At 40.1% G+C, this 24,072-nt stretch overlaps 1 protein-coding gene across 2 annotated transcripts in view; it reads right to left on the bottom strand.

Annotated features, from left to right (window-relative positions):
• The window catches only part of LOC124794779 (ubiquitin-protein ligase E3B), a 283,854-nt gene that overhangs the window by 82,487 nt on the left and 177,295 nt on the right, over nucleotides 1-24,072 (bottom strand). For both annotated transcript variants that reach the window (XM_047258416.1, XM_047258425.1), the window contains exon 13: nucleotides 6,988-7,250. In XM_047258416.1, coding sequence (XP_047114372.1) covers nucleotides 6,988-7,250 — 263 coding nt within the window. The remainder of the gene's footprint in view (nucleotides 1-6,987; nucleotides 7,251-24,072) is intronic.

The raw sequence follows: 24,072 nt of genomic DNA, 5'->3' as shown, positions 1-24,072 counted from the left end.
TTATGCACAGGATGAAAAAATGAAAACATTCAAAATAAAACCAATGATCCTTCGAAGGAAAACAAATTATATACAGCAGTCAACTTTTGAAAACAAATATCCAATGCTACAAATGTTCAACACAACTCAGAAAAAGATCATTCTTTGGTGAAGTCAAATATGCAATAAGCCATACGGAACAAGTATTTAGGCATTTTTTAGCATATTACAATATGCATAAAATGTATTAATCCACTAAATTCTGTAACTGACTAACAGGACAGAGCCAATAGTTTTATCAGGATGCACTTCCATCTGTGTCGTGAATGTCATGTGATGATACACGATATTGGAGCAGGTACACAACAATATCAGAAATGCTACTCCTTACTTATAATCAATTGTTAATATTGAAAATTTTATATTGTTGTCATTATCTGGGTACTATTTAACACAAAAATCAGAAAGATTTTTATGTAACTTTCAAAACTGATTAATATACAGGATTCCATTCTGGAACATCTAACTCCATTATTAGACAACTTGGTCATTGGATAAATAAGACTGCCCTGATGACACTTCAAGAAAGACAGCTAAAAAGCATAGTTCCAAGTAAAAAATAGAATGCTGCTTCACTTTTTGGGACAATTGACTGACAGATAACCATCTCAATTGTGTACTCAAAGATAATTAGATAGCAGAGTTGGGGATTAAGATGACCTCATACACTTGATCAACAATATTTACACAAACTAGGACTTTCTACTTGTACACATCAGAAATCATTTTAGTGTGGTTGAAAGTAGGATTCTGTGCACATACATTATTGCAACCAATGCAACAGTAATGAGGAACCTGGACAAAATGGCAGATAGTAAGCACGACTGATGTTAATCACTAAAATATTTTTAAGACTTATGCATTACAAGAAAACAAAAATAAACTCAGCAGATGACATTGGTAGTGAACATAAAAGTCCTGTGATCATCCAAATATTGATAAAAAATATGAATTTTTCCAGGACTGTGTCACGTCATTTCGATGTGCAGCAAATGTGAAGGTTAATTGAATGATAGTGGATGCCAAAAGGAAAAAAGATGATCTACACACCCTGCCCCACCACATACCGTTTAAGTCCCAACTCGAGGAAAGGACAGCAGCATCGAGGATGTTCGATAGTGTCCTTCTCACCAGTTCTTAAGCCGGTAGTTTGAAATCGAAACCTATATTGAGCTAAATGTGGAATCTGCTGCACTAAACACTGTTAAATGATAAACAGAAAAGGTATATTTTCACACAGAAGAGCTAAAGCCCTAATTTTTGGGGCAATAATAGTGAATTGTCATGCAGTGCACCGAACAAATGCACTGGTGCAACACTTGCCACTATTTCACAATTTTGTATACGAAAATTAATAAGCACCGGCAATAAAAATATACGGCAAAGAAGGAAAATATTGCCGAACCTGAACAAATTCTAAAACAGCTCGAATTAGGAGTGACCACTACAGTTCTCCCCACGTGTATAATCACTCAGCTCTTTGAGGGCCTTTCCATTTTTCCAGAGGGCTCAGTTCGGGACGAAGGAGACGAGTACACTTGTCGAGCAAGATTTTGGTTTACAGCTGTTAAGTTTTCAGTGTATCCTCGTATTCCATATTAAATTAAGTATATTTTCGTTTTGCACAATGTCTGTGTGCAAATAATGTGTCTGAAAATGCAACAGATACATTCCACAATTACAAAAGCTTTAATCAGAAAAAACTTATGGTCATTAAGTGTCATGCCATAGTATGCTCTAAGAAATTAAATGTAATTTTTAAAAGGACTGGTGCGTGGCACACTGAAAAATGAAACAGAAAACAGTTAAGACTAGCTTTCAAGGTCTTGGTCCTTTTTCTATGAAACAGCACACACGTTTACATACACAACCACACACGCACCCATACGTGCACGCCCACAATAGACGTGAGACCAATTATCAAATATCGATTATTGTAAGCACTTGCCCGGGGAGACGGAAGTTGGAAGGGGGAAGGGAAAGACACACGGGCATCGAGGAGGTAGCAGGGTAATGTGAGGCAGGTCTCTCACCAGACGACTCGGCAGCCGTGCAACGAGACGAAAGGAGTGCAGAGGTTAGAGGGCATAAGGGATAGAGAGAGGGGGAGGGAGAATGAGGGGAGGAAAGGAGATGAAGATGGACCAAGGGAAGGCAGTTCCGCACTGCTGCCTAATGAACAAAATACAAGTGTATGTAGTATCAGACCAACAGTATGACTGGAATGAAGAGTTTCAAGCAAACTGTGCGCCATTCTGAATGGAGAGATGTCTTTAGATTTAAAAGTAACTTCGGGCATGCCCCTGGGGAATAATACAAGACTATTACTTTTCACTTTTAAGTGACCTGGTAGACAATGCCGGAAATTTCCTGACCCTTTTCGCAGATGACACTGTCGTACACACATGTTGAAATGAAATGCAGGCGTAGAGGCAGAGGATTGATGCTTAGTGCAACGGGGTGTATATGCGGACAAGGAAAAAAAATTCCTGGATTTCCTGGTTAAAAATACACTTTCTCCCGGATGAGAACACACTTTTTCCATGTTATTAAGTGAGCGTATATTTTACCTCGGAATGGAAAACTTATCAATCCTTTGAATGGTTATGTTTTATACACGAGTGTAGAATTTCCCAGTGCTTTAGAAAATGAAACTCAGGGAAGGTTTTTGATGTGCAGCAACATGTGTGCTGCATATTTTCGTATTACGAAAGTATAAATTTGAATTCCACCAAACACAGCATGTTACTTTCAGAACCACTGTAATAGAGATTGTGGTGTGCTTTTGTAATCCAGTTATAGCTCATGTCACGTGATCCCGCCAGCTGGTGACAGCATATATTCAGACCACAAGACATGTGATGTAGTCAACTAATAGCAACATCACTGTAAAGTAGGGCGGATACACAAACAGGAAAAGTTGATGTTTTAAATTAATATACATAGTGTTGCTACAAGAAAAGAAAAGCTTTCACATATAATATTGGTCTCTAAGGTTAATAAGCTGCAAGAGAAGCTAAGCTTTCACTTATAATGTTGATCTTTCTAGTACCTTCAGCCGCGGAAGTCGAACACGCGCCAGAACAAATGGACGTGGTCAGCCCATAGAGGGCTCCGCCTCTGCGGCGGCTATTCCGCACAGCGGCTCTCACGCAGCGAGGGCGCCACCACTACGCCACGTGCAGACAGCGGCCAATAGCCGCTCCCTCCAGTTTCGTATATAGAGACCCGCTCTGCCCTAGTCCAGTCAGTCTGGTACTCGCTCTGGATTTCATTTCTATATCGGTGGTACTGCTTTCTGGTTGTTGCTCGTTGTTGACATTTGCCTGGCTCTGGTTCCGAGTGGATTTACTGTTGGTGTTTGGTGTTGTGGTTTCCACAAGCCTCCGTTGTTTATCTCTTCCCTGTTGTGTCGGATCATAGTCGGTCGTGATAGGTTGTTGTCAGTTGTCGTTGGTCTGTCGTCCGACTCGTCCTGTGTCTACCCGGTGGTGTGTGCTCCACCGCCGGCGGCTTCCCCGCCTGGCGGCTCCGATCCGCAGCCCAAGGCGTTCCCGCAGTTGGTTTTGGTTACTACAATCTTTTTTGCGCGTGTTATACTTTATGATTATCACACAAATGTAGCAGTAAAATTTTTAGGCGAGTCCAGTGACTTGTCCTCGAAGTTTTCCACAAATAAATTAGCTACCACAGAGGAGAGAGAGCTTGCCGTAGCACTACATCAATTTGCTCATAATAATGACATGAATGTCTGATCTGGGCTCGAAATACTTCTAAATGGCTCATCATCAAACACTCTGTGAGTTAAGAAATTCATTGTACATTCTCGCACATAGTTCAACTTGCATAAAAGGAAATTTATTTTGAAAGTAACGCTTTTCAAACTACCATTCACAATATTTTCCCACGATCTGTTAGAAATAGGTTTGTTTCAGTAATCGTCAGATAACAAGCGCTCCCGCACTTTGGCAACTGCTATGATGCAGGAAGTCGGTATGTCCGTATGTGTAAAACATTAAAAGATCTTACATTATCTCATAAAAGAAAAAAGGCATCAGAGGATACTCCAAGAACATCAGAATTTCGTAAACCATACTAAAATGGCACATTTAAAGTGCATACTTAAAGAGCACATTCGTATGTCCAGGTTCCCAATGAAGTAGGTCTCGACCTGATATTAAACTTTTCAGTGTGGGTTTTGGGATGTAAATTTTCTTGGAGTACCAATACTGTATTAACTCATTTTTGGTTCTTTATTATGGAATAGTGCCATATGTGCTAGAAGATGAAAACGTGCAATTGAAATGCAGCGAGCAGTTGAAATTGGCCAATAGTGTGGAACCAAACACTTTGTTTCAAACACGATGCCTCAGTGTAAAAGATTAATAAAAGCCAAATTTCTTTAGCAAACCGACAAAAATAACTTCATTGTTCTACAAGGTGATTAATGCATAGCTGTCAGAAAAGTGGAAATCCCGCCCCCCCCCCCCCCCTCCCAGCCCCACCCCCGTCCCTCGAGTGTTTGAGATATGTCAAAAATTTAAAAAATCGAATTTTCAAAAATATGTTAATTTTCTAGCAAACATCTTTCTGAAGATGTCTGATACATCTACATCTACATGATTACTCTGCAATTCACATTTAAGTGCTTGGCAGAGGGTTCATTGAACCACAATCATACTAACTCCCTAGCATTCCACTCCCGAACAGCGCGCTGGAAAAACGAACACCTAAACCTTTCTGTTCAAGCTCTGATTTCTCTTATTTTATTTTGATGATCATTCCTACCTATGTAGGTTGGGCTCAACAAAATATTTTCGCATATATAAAACATATATGTTGCACATACATAAAACATATATGAAACTTCCTGGCAGATTAAAACTGTGTGCCCGACCGAGACTCGAACTCGGGACCTTTGCCTTTCGTGGGCAAGTGCTCTACCATCTGAACTACCGAAGCACGACTCACGCCCGGTACTCACAGCTTCACTTCTGCCAGTATCTCGTCTCCTACCTTCCAAACTTTACAGAAGCTCTCCTGCGAACCTTCGCAGGAGAGCTTCTGTAAAGTTTGGCGCATTTCCTTTGCAATTCATGTTTTATTTTCGCTGCTTTGACACAGGGCCCTGATTCCTATTGGCGAGGAGATGGCTGCAGCTGAACTGTGGAAGGAGTTGGTGGGTGGATGTACGGTACAGGTCCTGTACACAAGTTGACCACTTGAGAAGTGTGATTTAGTGGTTGGTTAACAGGATTACTGGTGTCAGAGGAGGTGATGGTATGGGAGATCCGTTTATGGATGACCTGGATAGGATATTCTCTGTCAATAAAGCCTCAGCTGTACACTGGTAACATTACCAGGGTCTTCACTGACAGACAATATCCTACCCAGCTCATCCCTAAACAGATTTCCTAAGCCATACCCCCCCCCCCCCTCCCCCGACACCAATAACACTGTTAACTAGCCACTTATCAGCATTTCTCTGATCATCCACTACTACCTTGGCTTTGACAAACTCAGCTACATCCTTTTCCAGGGCACTCAGTACCTCTTGTTGTCCCACGACATGATGGATATCGTGCCAAAAAATATACCTTCATCACCCAAAGTAGTGTTCCACCACCCACCCAACCTACAGAATATTCTTGTCCATCCCTAGTCCTATTCTGCTCCCAGTCCAGTAGTCCATGATCATTCCCTTGTGATTCACCTGTCCCATACATCCACTCACCACCTCCCACCACAGTCCAGTCACAGGCATCTCCTACCCAATACAAGGCCACATGTGAGAGCAGCCATGTTACAAATTAGCTACACTGCAATTATTGTACAGCATTCTATGTAGGCATGACAAGTAACCAATTGACCACTCGCATGAATGGCCACTGGCAAACTGCAAACTTGACTGTGCAGTTGTCAAACATGCTTCACACCACAACACAATTTACAGCATGGGCCATTTGGATACTCCCTTCTGGCACAAGTTCTCTGAACTACACAGCACCTCTCTCTCCACCATACCCTGCACTCTTGCAAACCCCTGGCCTAAACCACCACCCACTTGTTTCTTACTGTCTGACCTTATCTTTCCCTTCTCTCTCCTGTCCACACCACTCCTTCCCCATCCACATCATGTACTGCCTTCTCCCACCAGTCTTTTATTCACCCCCCTCCACCCGCCCCCCCCCCCCAACCAAGCAGGCTATCTCTTTCTCCCCCCTTTTTCCAACCATCTCTCTTATTGTCTTCTCTCTTTCTCTCCCTCTTCATCACTACCTTCCCCTTTCTCCTGCCAGCCTCCCCCCCCTCCTCCCCCCCCCCAACCAAGCAGGCTATCTCTTTCTTCCCCCTTTTTTCCAACCATCTCTCTTATTGTCTTCTCTCTTTCTCTCCCTCTTCATCACTACCTTCCCCTTTCTCCTGCCAGCCTCCCCCCCCCCCCCTCCTCCCTTCTCTGGCTCTCTATCCCTCACAAGTTCAGACTCCTCTTATTTTGTTGTGCAGTCACTGAGTCATATGGTATAAGATCTACCTTACACAAACTTGCTACCCCTTCGTTTCCTCGTGTGTCCTTCCCACCCTCTTCCCATCTCCATCTATCCCGACAACTGATTTCAATAATCAATTTTCAATAACCAATCTAGCCTGTACCGTGGGCATCTACATTTGGGTGCCTGTGTGGTTGGGTGTGTGAATGTGTGTACTCTTAAAAGAAAGAGAGCAAGAACTCAAAAGCTAGAGTAACTGTTTTCTATTAGATGTTTTTGTGTGCTGTGCATCGGTCCCCTATATGTTAATGCTTCCCTTTCTCTCCTTTGATGTGATTTTCCACCCAGGAATTTCCATTGTTATATTTCTTGCACATTGTGTTGCTTTTACACACACACACACACACACACACACACACACACACACACACACACACACACACACAAACAAACTTACTTGTTCTCATTAGTCACAGGTACAGCTTTTCCTCCAGGAATTAACTCGTGGGTCACCAGCCTCCCAAGGCAGTCTTCATCTACTGAGAATGTTAAATCTAGCTCCTGGACATCACCCTGGTGATGTTTGATAAATGTCAAGCTTCTGTACAATTCACGATCAAGTGACGGCAACTCATCCATTGAGCTATAAAGAACTTGATTCTGCTGCCCCAGTAACTGGCTCAGGAAGAAAGATGCAAATGGGACATCTACAACAATTCCCTGAAAAATAAATAAATATATTGCTGTAAGTCCATATTCAATCAAACAAAAAGTTATATAAATTAAAAATGTGTACACAAATACGACGACATATGCTATGTACTAAAGAAGAAAAGCATCTTCTCACCAAATACTGAAAAGAGAGCAGTCAGGAGCCATACGTCCCACCACATTTACCCACCCAAGCTTGCTTATGGCCGACTGCTCTGTTCCGTTCTGTTGCCCACACTGTGGGTAGTCAAGCTCATCCATTCTGGAAACAGAGTGCACGCACCGTGATATGTGAGGCCACTAGCTTGTTCAGGTGCCCAGCCGATGTATCGAATCATATTAATTTTTTTTCACTCTTTTCCTTTCCTATATATATGTTACCGTGACTGACCAAAATTGGAGAATGTCGACTTTCACCTGTGAATGTCAACAGACGCCAAATACGTCGGTGAAAGATCGAATATTTCATTACATTGTTGTACATTCAGACCCTTTCTGGTGTGTGTAGACAACCACAGATATGCTCTGTTGGAGGTCCAAAACAGAAGAGTCAAAAAACAAGCGACTGGCTCTCTCCTGCCAAATCCTTTGTTCTGCTCAGAGTCAATCAGCTTTGTCAGTCTTATGCAAGATTTGATAACGCGAGCAATGTTTTCTTAATTTTTTTTCCGATACCCTAATTTATACTAAATAGATACTGCAGTAAATTGTGATCTTTTTCATGAAAAGTTAAATGAATTAATTGGGGGTAAACGAGAAGACAATTGTTTTTATTTTTCTCAAGAAAAGTATTCTAAAATACTTCCTGTAGTGGTTTCTGCTAAAATTAAATGCAACACACCTTTGGATTACAGACAATTAAAATGTTTTGATGTTTTAAAAAGTAATGATGAAGAGAAGTTAATTGTGCCATTAAAACCAGGGGAAACGAACATACAGTATTATGTTACCAATGAAGAATTGTAGAGTATACTATATGAAACACACATCAGAATAGGCCATGGAGGAAGAACATGTATGCTTAAAGAGTTGCAAGTTAAATACAAAAATATTACATATGAAGTTGTAATGTTGTATTTAAATTTATGCAAACAGTGTCAAATGAAACACAGTGCACTTAAGAAAGGTATTGTTGTGAAGCCAATGATTAGTTCTCAATTAAACTCAAGATGTCAAGTTGATCTGATAGATCCGCAGTCAAACAGAGATGGTGAATATAAGTTCATAATGGTGTATCAAGATCATTTAACTAAGTTTGTCCAGCTACGACCTTTGAAAACTAAAAGAGCTGAAGAAGTAGCGCATCACGTTCTTTCAATATTTTTAACATTTGGTGGACTAGCAATATTGCAATCAGATAATGGTAGAGAATTTAGTAATAAAGTTACATCCGAACCATGTGCTATGTGGAAAGATGTTAAAATAGTTCATGGAAAGCCTCGTCACAGTCAAACACAAGGCTCAGTTGAAAGGGCCAATCAGGATATACAGAATATGCTAACTGCACGGACGAAAGATAACGATGCAAATAAATGGTCAGATGGTTTACCCTTTGTTCAATTTGCCAAGAACCCTACATACCACGAAGGAATACGCCAAAGTCCTTACAAAGCCGTGTTTGGCGTTAAAGCAAAAAGAGGCATAGCATCGCCTTTTTTGCCTGGCAAACAAATCGCAAATATTGAAACTGAAGAACAACTAAAAGAAATTGCCAATACTTCTGAAACCGAAGAACACCTTGAAGAAACTGTGAATACTTATAAAAAAAAATTGAGTGGTGGTCATACCGAAAACCATATTCCAAAGAAAAATATTGAACAGGCCCTACAACCTACATCATCTTCACATCAAATTCTGTCTGGAAAACACGAGTTGATTTCTACAAAAAGAGCGGCTGTGAAAGAAAATCTTCTACTGCAAGCAACAAAGATGTTATGAAACCCCACAAAAATAATTTCCTCCTGCTCAAATAGGTGATAATGTACGAATACAAGTCCCTGATGTCGAATGTGATCGTACAGATAGCCGAAATGTGTTAGCAGTTGTTGTTGGAATAGAAGACTCCGACTTCTATAAACTGGTAAATAAAAATCAAGCAGCTTTACACACGTAATCAGTTCGTAATTTGTATTAAAAGTTACTTTCCATAGATGAGATTTCTTTTCAAGAAATATCGCTGAGAGAAACAGCTGCAGCTAATTCAGAACGTGGGGGACAAAGCTATACACACTGCCATTGCAAAAGGAAGTGTTCCACAAATAAATGAAGGTGTAAAAGCAAGGGCTCTTGTGCAATTCAAAGTGTCATAATAGTTTAAGTTGTTGCAATAAATAAGATTTGAATCACATAAGTAAGTAATTTGTTACAACTATTATTTTCTTTTCTCATGTAGAATGTACTGTGTGTGGTGTCACCGCCAGACACCACACTTGCTAGGTGGTAGCCTTTTAAATCGGCCGCGGTCCGTTAGTATACGTCGGACCCGCGTGTCGCCACTGTCAGTGATTGCAGACCGAGCGCCGCCACACGGCAGGTCTAGAGAGACTTCCTAGCACTCGCCCCAGTTGTACAACAGACTTTGCTAGCGATGGTTCACTGACAAAATACGTCCTCATTTGCCGAGACGATAGTTAGCATAGCCTTCAGCTAAGTCAATTGTTACGACCTAGCAAGGCGCCATTTATCCTTTGCTATGTATCTAATGAAGCATGTACAGTAACAAGACCAATGTTCACCAATTGTGGATTAAAGTTAAGTATTCCAGCAGCTACGTACTTTTCTTTATAGCATTCATTACGTATCCTGTTTCAGACCTCACGCCAGCCTGCGGGAGTTTAAGCTCATGCCTTTCGGTTACCCGTCACTGTGGATTGGCTGTCTTGCCAGTCCACAACACTGTGCATTTTAAATTCTTGGTCATTCCTTTCAGAAAGAGAGGCAAAAATGTTACGTCACACTTGTGACATTTTATAGCTACTGAATTATGGAGAAGAAAATATAAATCTCCAACATGTTCAACATTCACCATCAGCACATGGTGAATGTCAACATTTACCGCTGTAAGTCAGAAATAAGGGTATTTAGCAAATTTTTGGACGTGCACTAAGCGACTATGTGAATGTTGACATTCACAGGTGAAAGTCGACATTCTCCAGATTTTGATGTTTCACTGTAACATATATAAGACTAGAATGGGTAATACATCCCGCCAAAGATAAATTAATGAGTTATTTTGTTGCAAGGATAATGTTTTGACACATCATTAAACATCTGTAGGAAACAAAATAAGAAATACGCTATTTAATTTGTTAATTCCTGTACTTTATTAGCAAAAGCAAAATTTATTCGCACATTTAAGACATCCACACCTATCTGTTCATCATTTCGTTTGCTGCTGAGATCCTGCATCAAGAGGTTCAGAGCAGACAAGAAGAACGTAACGCAATATCCGGAGGAGCAATCCTGCATCAATATTGTCACAATTAAGACTAAGCACAATAGAATCAATGTGAAGCACTACATAACGCAAATTATAAATATTAACCTTGAATGTATTGATATTGATACTCAAGGTCTGTTGATACTGGTATCAGTTGAAGTTCACACAGGATTGTGTATAGATTCATAAATGACCTTCAAATTTCTTTCAACTAGTCTTTCCAATCAATTTTTCCAATTATTCATGCAATTATTAATCAATTTCCATCATCAAGCCACATCACTATTCATCGAGCCTGTGATAGAACGTACTTTGGTGTAACAGGGAAACAGACGGAACAGGGAATGGGGGAATGCAGCCCTATGCAGGAAGTTCAGTGCAAGTCAATGTGTTAATCTGATCATAAGCAATCCACAATTGCTTTGGATTACTTGATAGTGAATTTGGGTTGTTGTACATTATTATGTCCGAAATATGTATCGAACAGCAAAGGTCTTCCCAATGTCCGAAGATCAGATAATGTGAGGAAGAAAAAAAACAAGTTGCTTAGCTTGTATTTATCACAAATTTCTCACCCATCCAAATTTCCAAGCGACTGAAAAACAGCGCCGGTGACTCCTGCATATATGAAGGGTAAGAGAACGGACCCACTATATTACAGGGCAATACTCATAACATCAGTTTTCCTCGGTTCAAATACAATGTATTTTCTCGACGCCGAGATGTATATGTCCTCAAATCAGCATCGCTCATGTGAATTTCAGTTTGCCCGTTCTTATAATAGAGGGAAACATTCCACATAGGAAAAATATATCTAAAAACAAAGAAGCTGTAACTTACCAAACGAAAGCGTTGGTATGTTGATAGAGAGAATACGAGGTGTGGCTAGAAAAAAAGCGGACTAGTACTGGTGAAACAATAAAACGAATGCAATAAGGCTGAAAGTCGCGTGGCCTGTCACATGACTCTCGCTCCGCCTACTGCTTGAGTTTCATCTGCCTCCTGCACTCAGTCTGCCCGTGGCGTCTGTTTTAAGTAGTTGACGTTTTGTCTGTGCGTCGGAAAATGTTGAGTGTACAGAAAGAACAGCGTGTTAACATCAAATTTTGTTTCAAACTAGGAAAATCTGCAAGTGAAAATTTGTAATGTTACAACAATTGTACGGCGATGATTGTTTATCACGAACACAAGTGTTTGAGTGGTTTAAACGATTTAAAGATGGCCGCGAAGACACCAGTGATGACACTCGCACTGGCAGACCATTGTCAGCAAAAACTGATGCAAACATTGAAAAAATCGGTAAACTTGTTCGACAAGATCGCCGTTTAACAATCAGAGCAGTGTCTGAGTTAACAGGAGTTGACAAGGAACAAGTTTACCGATTTTTTCAACTTGTTCGACAAGATCGCCGTTTAACAATCAGAGCAGTGTCTGAGTTAACAGGAGTTGACAAGGAACAAGTTTACCGATTTTTTCAATGTTTGCATCAGTTTTTGCTGAAGAAAGGTGAAGTATAAGAAACTGGAGAGGTGTAGGAAAAGGGGTACTGTTTGAAAAAGTCACCCAGAACCCCATGTCAGGGGAGACTTACCTGATGGGTAAGTCCAGTAAGTCTGCCCTGACTTTTCCAAACTCTGCCCCATTTCCTATCCAGTTTCTTTCCCCTCGTCCCTCTTTCTTCTCCTTCAACCTATCTGCTAGAAGAAGGAGTCATTGGCTCCAAAAGCTTGCAAAGTAAAACCTTTTTCATATGTGTGTTCTCCTGCTGCCAATTGGCGCATAGATTTTTTATCTACCCAATTTCACTATATTGCCAAAAATTGGTTATTTTTGTTGTTATAACAACAAAATTTAAAAAGGGAAATGGATAGGTTGAAGTTAGATATAGTGGGAATTAGTGAAGTTCGGTGGCAGGAGGAACAAGACTTCTGGTCAGGTGACTACAGGGTTATAAACACAAAATCAAATAGGGGTAATGCAGGAGTAGGTTTAATAATGAATAGGAAAATAGGAATGCGGGTAAGCTACTACAAACAGCATAGTGAACGCATTATTGTGGCCAAGATAGATACGAAGCCCACACCTACTACAATAGTACAAGTTTATATGCCAACTAGCTCTGCACATGACGAAGAAATTGAAGAAATGTATGATGAAATAAAAGAAATTATTCAGATTGTGAAGGGAGACGAAAATTTAATAGTCATGGGTGACTGGAATTCGAGTGTAGGAAAAGGGAGAGAAGGAAACATAGTAGGTGAATATGGATTGGGGGACAGAAATGAAAGAGGAAGCTGCCTGGTAGAATTTTGCACAGAGCACAACATAATCATAACTAACACTTGGTTTAAGAATCATGAAAGAAGGTTGTATACATGGAAGAACCCTGGAGATACTAAAAGGTATCAGATAGATTATATAATGGTAAGACAGAGATTTAGGAACCAGGTTTTAAATTGTAAGACATTTCCAGGGGCAGATGTGGACTCTGACCACAATCTATTGGTTATGACCTGTAGATTAAAACTGAAGAAACTGCAAAAAGGTGGGAATTTAAGGAGATGGGACCTGGATAAACTGAAAGAACCAGAGGTTGTACAGAGATTCAGGGAGAGCATAAGGGAGCAATTGACAGGAATGGGGGAAATAAATACAGTAGAAGAAGAATGGGTAGCTTTGAGGGATGAAGTAGTGAAGGCAGCAGAGGATCAAGTAGGTAAAAAGACGAGGGCTAGTAGAAATCCTTGGGTAACAGAAGAAATATTGAATTTAATTGATGAAAGGAGAAAATATAAAAATGCAGTAAGTGAAACAGGTAAAAAGGAATACAAACGTCTCAAAAATGAGATCGACAGGAAGTGCAAAATGGCTAAACAGGGATGGCTAGAGGACAAGTGTAAGGATGTAGAGGCCTATCTCACTAGGGGTAAGATAGATACCGCCTACAGGAAAATTAAAGAGACCTTTGGAGATAAGAGAACGACTTGTATGAATATCAAGAGCTCAGATGGAAAACCAGTTCTAAGCAAAGAAGGGAAAGCAGAAAGGTGGAAGGAGTATATAGAGGGTCTATACAAGGGCGATGTACTTGAGGACAATATTATGGAAATGGAAGAGGATGTAGATGAAGATGAAATGGGAGATACGATACTGCGTGAAGAGTTTGACAGAGTACTGAAAGACCTGAGTCGAAACAAGGCCACCGGAGTAGACAATATTCCATTGGAACTACTGACGGCCGTGGGAGAGCCAGTCCTGACAAAACTCCACCATCTGGTGAGCAAGATGTATGAAACAGGCGAAATACCCTCAGACTTCAAGAAGAATATAATAATTCCAATCCCAAAGAAAGCAGGTGTTGACAGATGTGAAAATTACCGAACTATCAGCTTAATAAGTCACAGCTGCAAAATACTAACACGAATTCTTTACAGACGAATGGAAAAACTAGTAGAAGCCAACCTCGGGGAAGATCAGTTTGGATTCCGTAGAAACACTGGAACACGTGAGGCAATACTGACCTTACGACTTATCTTAGAAGAAAGATTAAGGAAAGGCAAACCTACGTTTCTAGCATTTGTAGACTTAGAGAAAGCTTTTGACAATGTTGACTGGAATACTCTCTTTCAAATTCTGAAGGTGGCAGGGGTAAAATACAGGGAGCGAAAGGCTATTTACAATTTGTACAGAAACCAGATGGCAGTTATAAGAGTCGAGGGACATGAAAGGGAAGCAGTGGTTGGGAAGGGAGTAAGACAGGGTTGTAGCCTCTCCCCGATGTTGTTCAATCTGTATATTGAGCAAGCAGTAAAGGAAACAAAAGAAAAATTCGGGGTAGGTATTAAAATTCATGGAGAAGAAATAAAAACTTTGAGGTTCGCCGATGACATTGTAATTCTGTCAGAGACAGCAAAGGACTTGGAAGAGCAGTTGAATGGAATGGACAGTGTCTTGAAAGGAGGATATAAGATGAACATCAACAAAAGCAAAACAAGGATAATGGAATGTAGTCTAATTAAGTCGGGTGATGCTGAGGGAATTAGATTAGGAAATGAGGCACTTAAAGTAGTAAAGGAGTTTTGCTATTTGGGGAGCAAAATAACTGATGATGGTCGAAGTAGAGAGGATATAAAATGTAGGCTGGCAATGGCAAGGAAAGCGTTTCTGAAGAAGAGAAATTTGTTAACATCCAGTATTGATTTAAGTGTCAGGAAGTCATTTCTGAAAGTATTCGTATGGAGTGTAGCCATGTATGGAAGTGAAACATGGACGATAAATAGTTTGGACAAGAAGAGAATAGAAGCTTTCGAAATGTGGTGCTACAGAAGAATGCTGAAGATTAGATGGGTAGATCACATAACTAATGAGGAAGTAATGAATGGGATTGGGGAGAAGAGAAGTTTGTGGCACAACTTGACCAGAAGAAGGGATCGGTTGGTAGGACATGTTCTGAGACATCAAGGGATCACCAATTTAGTATTGGAGGGCAGCGTGGAGGGTAAAAATCATAGAGGGAGACCAAGAGATGAATACACTAAGCAGATTCAGAAGGATGTAGGTTGCAGTAGGTACTGGGAGATGAAAAAGCTTGCACAGGATAGAGTAGCATGGAGAGCTGCATCAAACCAGTCTCAGGACTGAAGACCACAACAACAACAACAACAACAACAACACAACATGAGATTCTTATCATAGTTGACTGCAAAAAGTTGCAAGAACCAGGGACTTCCCCATTCTTTCGTTCAATAGGCTTTTTCATTTCAGCATTACTACTGCTTACAGACACTTATTTAACAACTGACCGTGTCCTTAGCTGAGTGGTCAGTGTGTCTGACTAGTATGGAGTGGGCCCGGGTTCGGTTCCGAGCTGGGTCAGGTATGTTCTCCACACGGGGGCTGAGAGTTGGATTGTCATCATCATTGACATGCAAGTCACCCGTTGTGGCGCCAACTGAAAAGATCTGCAACTCGGCAGCAAAACTGCCAGCCATCAATGCCGTATGAACGTTTAATTTAAGGACTTGTGCACATTGGGTATTTCAGCAGAATGAGCTTTATGTTATTTTACAATTATGGTATGGAAGCAGGCAGCAAAGGAGAGTATCCCTTATAACAGTAGATATATTTGTGCGTATCTGCATTCAGTACTGACTGCCAGATGCCACAACTCCTTCCAGAGTCAGGCAACAGAGCTGTCAAAACAGTTCAGACATCACTCTGTAACTCGTCAGAAGATGGACTGAAACTCAAATTAATCATATTCAACTCAAAACAGAATATTCCTTAACATAATCAAGTGTTAAAGCAATTAAACTACAATACCCATATGAATATTTCGATAACTGTAAGGATGTATTAATGCACAACTGTCAGGAATTATTTAGGATCAAACTGCAAGAACTCGAGAAACTAAATTCAGGCCCTGCCCTTCACTATATTTTTTTAACATGTTATTGTTATTTTTTATCTCAGTCTGAGGCGTGCCACAAACAGAAATTCCCATTCATAAGGCTATTGCTTTTCTAGGCAAAGTGTCAGTAGCAATTATGTTGTAATTGTTGCGAGTAGATGATATTAACAATTCTCTGAACAGAATGGTATGGGTGCTCAGTGAATGTGGTGGTGTTACACTGTTCACTTGGTTTGAATGACATCAGTGGTGATGCACTTACTCTAGCACTGACTACCTACACAAAAGATGGCCTGGGAGCATCGACACTTCTTATGGGCAACAACTTTGATGAAGGGGAGTTAGAATTTTTATGTCATTATAAAATTTGCTATATATATATATATATATATATAGACACACACACACACATATAAAAACAAAGATGAGGTGACTTACCGAACAAAAGCACTGGCAGGTCGATAGACACACAAACAAACACAAACATACACACAAAATTCAAGCTTTCGCAACAAACTGTTGCCTCATCAGGAAAGAGGGAAGGAGAGGGGAAGACGAAAGGAAGTGGGTTTTAAGGGAGAGGGTAATGAGTCATTCCAATCCCGGGAGCGGAAAGACTTACCTTAGGGGGAAAAAAGGACAGGTATACACTCGCACACACGCACATATTCATCCACACATACAGACACAAGCAGACATGTCTGCTTGTGTCTGTATGTGTGGATGGATATGTGCGTGTGTATACCTGTCCTTTTTTCCCCCTAAGGTAAGTCTTTCCGCTCCCGGGATTGGGATGACTCCTTACCCTCTCCCTTAAAACCCACTTCCTTTCGTCTTCCCCTCTCCTTCCCTCTTTCCTGATGAGGCAACAGTTTGTTGCGAAAGCTTGAATTTTGTGTGTATGTTTGTGTGTGTTTGTGTGTCTATCGACCTGCCAGCGCTTTTGTTCGGTAAGTCACCTCATCTTTGTTTTTATATATAATTTTTCCCACGTGGAATGTTTCCTTCCATTATATATATACACACACACACACACACACACACACACACACACACACACACATGTTTATACTATGAAACGATACGATACTGTTTCTGACAGTGCTACCAATACAAACACGTAATTTAACCTTTATAACACAGCAATCCACAGCCTTCTGTATAAAAAAAATTACCAATTTTATTAGATCTTGAAGTACTGCATGTAAAAATTTTAACATTTTCAACAGGTGTAGATTATATTTAAAAAAATAACATAAAATACTTCCAATGTGAGTTTCATATAAATATAATCTACACTTGTTGAAAATGTTAAAATTTTTACATGCAGTACTTCAAGATCTAATAAAATTGGTAATTTTTTTATACAGAAGGCTGTGGATTGCTGTGTTATAAAGGTTAAATTACGTGTTTGTATTGGTAGCACTGTCAGAAATAGTATCGTATCGTTTCATAGTATAAACACATGTTGTATGTCGAACTGCTAACATTTTTCTGAGGAAAAGAGATGAATGGATTGGTAAATCTCTCAAAAAGTAAAGTATGACACCAAAACAAAGTGTTTTTAAGAAACATAGGTTTCATGGTAATAAACTTTCAAATAAAATGAAACATTGTGTTCAACATGGGGCGTGTCAAGTTACAGACACTGAAATGCAGGCAAACTCGTCAGAACTCTAGAGAAACACCCATTAGTGCTTTGAAGATTAAAATAAAATGTTGTGATACACAGTTTTCTCAAAACGAAAGTGATGTAAATCATAGGTTAGCTTATATTCTATAGATTTACACATCCTAAAAAGGGTGTTAGGTGAATGTGTGTGTTATATGTGGAGGGCCAGTTAGTTTACATGAAGACAGTGAGGTATCAAATGGACTAGCCAGAAAACTTATCATTAATTCTGCCAGTTGTAAATATACTCATTCACTTTGGAATTCTGAGAAGTGTAAAGATAATTGTTTTGAAGAAACTGTTAGGTGGTTTTATGGATTGAGAGCTATTGGCATAGGAGACACTGCCACGACGAATATGCCATGCCCCCCTTGTAAAATCAACAAGTATGAGGGATTTATTGGAGCTGCTGTGGAATCTACTGCATGTGAGTCAATGAAGGGTGCTGCAGATGAAGCTGTTGAAATAAATGATGGTATGACTGACATACCAGTAGCTTTTGATGGCACTTGACAGAAAGGTGGCTACAGTTCTAAGAATTCTGTTGCTACAGTGACCAGTGTGGAGACTGGAAAGGTAACAGGTTTCCAGATTTTAACCAAACATTGTTATAAGTGTAAATCAGGGAATGAAGATGGGCATATCTGTGACAGAAATTATGAAGGAACAAGTGGTGGTATGGAGGCCTCTGCAGCTATTGAAAGTTTTTAACGATCTGTGAATGAAAGGGGAGTGTATTACACTAAGTTCTTACGTGATGGAGACTCAAAAGCACATAACAGTGCAGTAGCTGCTCAGCCTTATGGTGAGAAGATTATCACAAAACGGGAATGTATTGGTCATGTCCAGAAGAGGTTGGGAACCAGGTTGAGGAAGTTGAAGCAAAGTTTGAGAGACAAGAAACTTTCTGATGGTAAAACCATAAGAGGCAGGCCGACAGACAAAATGATTGATGAACTACAGCATTATTATGGGATGGCCATTAGAAATAATACTGAGGATTTGTTGAAAATGAAGGAGGCAGTATGGGATACCATCTTCCACAGACAGCCAACTGATGAAAAACCAGTACACCACCTTTGCCCTCTTGGTGGAATTACTGCAATGCCCAGTCTCAAACAGTTCATACAGCCATAAACATTCCATCCCAGCAATAGTCATGGATATCATAAAACCTATTTACATAGACCTGGGAAATCCTTAATTACTGAAAAAGTGTCTGCATGGTCAGACCCAAAATCCCAATGAGTCGTTCAATAATCTTCTAAGGATTCGCTTACCAAAAAATGTTTTTGTTGGAATGAAGACACTGAAGTTGGGGATTAGTGATGCTGTTATTGCTTTTAATTATGGCAACATTGGTAGGATGAAAGTGCTACAGCATATGCGAATTGACCCTGGAGCCAAATGCATCAGAGAACTTGAACGGATGGACAAGGTTTGCATTGATAAAGCAGAGTATGCAGCACAGTTGGCCACTAAGGGGTCCAGAAAGAAGAAAAAACTTGGAAAAAGATCAAGAGGATGATATACAGTATGGTGCAGGATGCCTCTGAGTGACTAAAAATAAAAAAAGTGAGTTACAGTCTTTTGAAATTTTTGAAGCTGTTCCTGAAAATTTACATTTTCTGTTGCATGTTTCCCTAAAGGTCAGAAACCACTTTGAGTAGAGTATTCAAATTTTCGGGGAGTAATTACATACATATCCTGAGTCTACTGAACTAAAAGAAGATCATAATGTTATATAATTAAAATTATGTAGGATAACGTACAAAAAAATTACACAAAATTTTAACCGTGCAATTAAAAAATTGTTTTTACGAAAGCGGAGGCTGAAATGCAATTATTGTAGTTCAGAATACTCAGAACATACAGTTTAATGTTCTGTAAAAGTTTCATGTCAGTGGCTACAGTAGTTCCTGAAGTACAGGGAAACCAAGTCACTAAATTTAACATTGTCAGGATAGGGTGCTCCAACTCCCCTTAAGCTCTACTTACTCCTCTCTGCTCCGTGAGAAAGCCCCTTGATTTGGGACTAGGAACACCTGCCCTGCTACGATGCCTCACATTTCCCTTGAGAACAAGCAGAGAGTGGAACCAAAGACTTCTAACATTTGGAAGGAAACACTTGTCAATTTCCTCGGTCTAATATAAGAAGCATATTCATAACATATTGCAGGTGGAACAGTGACCGATACAGTAGCTCCCTGAAAAGGTATATGTGTGGGCCTACAGTTGCAATTTAAATAAATTATCACTGTAGACACAAACAGATATTTTTTCAGTAATGTATGAACTACCCGTCTCATAAGCACCAAGCAAGCACTGTTCATTCTTGTGGTAATTACATTACTTCTGCAGATAATTCCTTAACAAATATTAACATCTGCTATGCAACTGACATGTTTTATATGTTACATTTAGTCAAGTATTGTCTCAAAAAACAGTTATATCTTAAATACCACCCAGAAAATGTTTGGTGACTGAACGATGTTCGACGGACTTCCAGGCCCGGAGCTGAATTATCTTACTATATTCACTAGATAGTTACAGTAGTTACATTTAACTTGGATGAATGATTTGGACAATCCATGTGTAATAAGCAACAGAAAGTTGGAAAATTGTATTTTCGAGTCCAACAAGGTAATTTTACAAGTAAATTAAAAGTCCTACCTTTGCTTCTACTACAGTAATGACAGAATATAGAAATTTGAGAACTCTCACAAACTGTGAATAGTTTAATTTTAAGTGGCTTTTTGAGTACACATTTTCTGCCACTGCATGTGGTTTCCACAGTAGCCTTTCTTGCTTGGGACTTTGTCATTTGTAACTTACGAAGACTGCCTGCGGATCCTCACATTTTGCAATCAATGCTGTAGTGTTGTCCCTTCATTTGTCTGTTTTGCGGTTAGTGACAATGACATCAATCTAAATCAAAATATTTTCTAAGTTTATAATTATAAAAAAGATATGTTGTCTACTTGTAATGTTGACAGTATAAACACTGGAGATGCTCCAGAAATGTGAATCATATCTTGTGACAAGCTTATTAGTTTGCAGTATGCTTCAGGCAAAAAAAAAATGCAAATAACTGTGGCAGTTCTTGATGTGTAACCTTTAATTTGCAGTCAGTGTGTCTGAATATTATTAGTAACTATGCTTTAGCCCCTAAACCTAGATACACAAATGCAAATAAGACTCAGTGAGATATGCATTCATTTTTCTGACCCTATGCAGCTGCATTGAGACAGAATGTGTAGTCACTTCGCAGCTGATTCAAGAAATACAATGGCTAGCATTCTTTCTGCTAGTAGTACAAAGGAATCTTGCAACAATGTGGTATATGAAACTTCCTGGCAGATTAAAACTGTGTGCCAGACCGAGACTCGAACTCGGAACCTTTGCATTTCACGGGCAAGTGCTCTACCAACTGAGCTACCCAAGCACGACTCACACCCCGTCCTCACAGCCTTACTTCTACCAGTACCTCGTCTCCTACCTTCCAAACTTTACAGAAGCTCTCCTGCGAATCTTGCAGAACTAGCACTCCTGAAAGAAAGAATATTGCGGAGACATGGTTTAGCCACAGCCTGGGAGATGTTTCCAGAATGAGATTTTCACTCTGCAGTGGAGTGTGCACTGATACGAAACTTCCTGGCAGATTAAAACTGTGTGCCCGACTGAGACTCAAACTCGGGACCTTTGCCTTTCACGGGCAAGTGCTCTACCAACTGAGCTACCCAAGCACGAGTCACGCCCTGTCCTCACAGCCTTACTTCTACCAGTACCTCGTCTCCTACCTTCCAAACTTTACAGAAGCTCTCCTGCGAACCTTGCAGAACTAGCACTCCTGAAAGAAAGGATACTGCGGAGACATGGCTTAGCCACAGCCTGGGGGATGTTTGCAGAATGAAGTTTTCACTCTGCAGCCGAGTGTGCGCTGATATGAAACTTTGTGGCAGATTAAAACTGTGTGCCGGACCGAGACTCGAATGCGGTATAACATTTACTTCCTGGATGGCACAGAATCATATTACTAAATTCACTTGAACTTCTTGTATCACCTTCATTGAATAACCTGAGTGATTTGCACATAATGTGTGAAACAATGTTATTAATTTATGGTTTTGAGTCCAGGAAAGTCATTCTATGTGGAACTTGCATCTAATCTCATATTCTACATTGAAATTTAGCTATCGTAGTCCCTACTGGTGCAATAAAGGAGAAACTAATACTATAGCTCTTCACCCAGCTGCAAGATAATGTGATTGCCAATGAAGCACAGGCTGCGTAGGCTTGCGTTTCCAATCTCACCGACAGCAATATTTTTATGACATTTGTGACAGACCTACACACAGCCAAATCCAAAATCAACAAGGAAATCTTATTTATTTGCTTATGGACTGCCGTGTTTCTATAGAACTTGACAGCAACATGGGATAGCAAGTAAACATAGACCGTTTCAAAGACCATCGTGAATATTATCTTCATAAGTCATGCCGATATAGGCTCATTCATGTTACAGATTCCTTGAGTTGTATTACAGTAGACTTTTGGTATATGGTTTTCATGATAAGAACCATTACATTTTTATTTGTACAGTGTGTAATCTAATAGCATTTTCCAACAGACTGTTCTCCAACATTAACATTATCTAAAACATGCTGACAATGCTGAGGTAGTTTACTGATTCCAAACCTGTAGAATTGTGCAGGATTATCACTAAAAATGTCATCAAACCAGGTTTGAAGTGCATTTTTGTCCAGAAAGGTATTTTCTAGGTGGTTTTTTGATAAGGATTGGGCCTTTTAACCCTTTGAACGGAACATCGGTCTGAGATACCGCCATAGTTGACATTAACAATGCTAACGGCGCTGCATTGTTCGTGAGGGTGGGGAGAAGCCCAGTAATCTTCAGTCGGGTCCCGAACCGCAGCTGGCCAACAACGTATTGTCGGCGCATGCATTGTTTTCAAGTAAGTAGAATTTTTGTTACGTATTGTCGGTCTGTGAGACCGTGTTCCGAAAAAATGCATTCCCCTCCCGGTCTGACAGACCGGGTGTTCCTAAAAGTGTCAAATTTTTGCCGGTCTCCCAGACCGGTGTTCCTAAAAGTATCACGCATTTGTCGGTCTGTATGACCGATGTTCCACTCTTTGAACTCTTCTGTTTTCTGTGTAGCAACATTTCATCTATTTGATTGAAATTTTTGCCACCACACGATGCTTAATACTTTTGTGTTCATAGAAGAACGAGAAAAAAGTGTAACAACTCGTATTTAACGTTTTAATTTTTCCTCTTTCCGTTTTTCACACACATTCTCCAATTTACCGCGCAAACTTATTACAGCGATAGAATTATCCCCATTAAATTTCGTTAAAACTCATTTTTCCCTTTTTCCTTGCAGGTTTACAATGGAAGGTCCGAAATATGTTTCAAATCGGTCGAAAAGAATTGTAGCCCTTGCACGCTCTCAAAATTACCTTGAAGAATCAGACTCGGAAGTGGATTCAGATGAATCATGCATTCCAGATGAGGACCTTACTATCCAAGATCCTCGCAATGAAACAGATAATGACGATGACTCTCCCAATGATGATGATCGCGATGATGAAACTATTCGAGAAATATTTGAAGTCGAAAATACCGCAGTTCGCGAAGAAACTGGAGAGCAACCACAGTCTGACATAACTTCTGGTGGAAGCAGACTAATCACTCCACAGAAGCCTGCTGATGTTGCTAGCTCATCTACGCGTTCTGATGACACTCTAGATGAGAGTCGTCTTCCAGTTTCTTACTACGGAAGAAACAAGTGTTTCACATGGTCATCAACTCCTGTTCGCTCTAAGACGCGAACAGCAGCATCCAATATAATAAAGGTACGGCTATCAAAGATACAAGGGCCTGCTCTTACCGTGGGGAAAAACCCACTCCCAGGTGAAGTGTGGCGCCTTTTGTTTACTGACGACATGATTGAGACGATTGTAAAGCATACTAATGAAAAGTTGGCCAAAATTCGTTCTGTTATTGAACTAAAAGAAAGTGTAGCTTACAGAGACACTACTGTGCAGGAAGTGAACGCTGTGATTGGAGTCACAGTTCTTTGCAGCATATTCAAATCTGCGAGGGAGCCTATGACCTCGCTGTTTTCCACTTCGGTCTTGGGGAGGCCAATTTTTCGATCAATAATAACAGAAAAGCGATTAGGAATATTGCTTAGGGCATTTAGATTCGATGACTCGAGCACGAGGGAACAGAGGGAAAAATATGACCCAGCTGCTGCCATTACAGACATATTTAATAAGTTTATT

The sequence above is a fragment of the Schistocerca piceifrons genome, chromosome 1, assembly GCF_021461385.2.
Source record: "Schistocerca piceifrons isolate TAMUIC-IGC-003096 chromosome 1, iqSchPice1.1, whole genome shotgun sequence".
NCBI classification, from domain to species: Eukaryota; Metazoa; Arthropoda; class Insecta; order Orthoptera; family Acrididae; genus Schistocerca; species Schistocerca piceifrons.
Note: the sequence above shows the minus strand (reverse complement) of the source record. Positions and strands in the feature narration are given on the sequence as shown.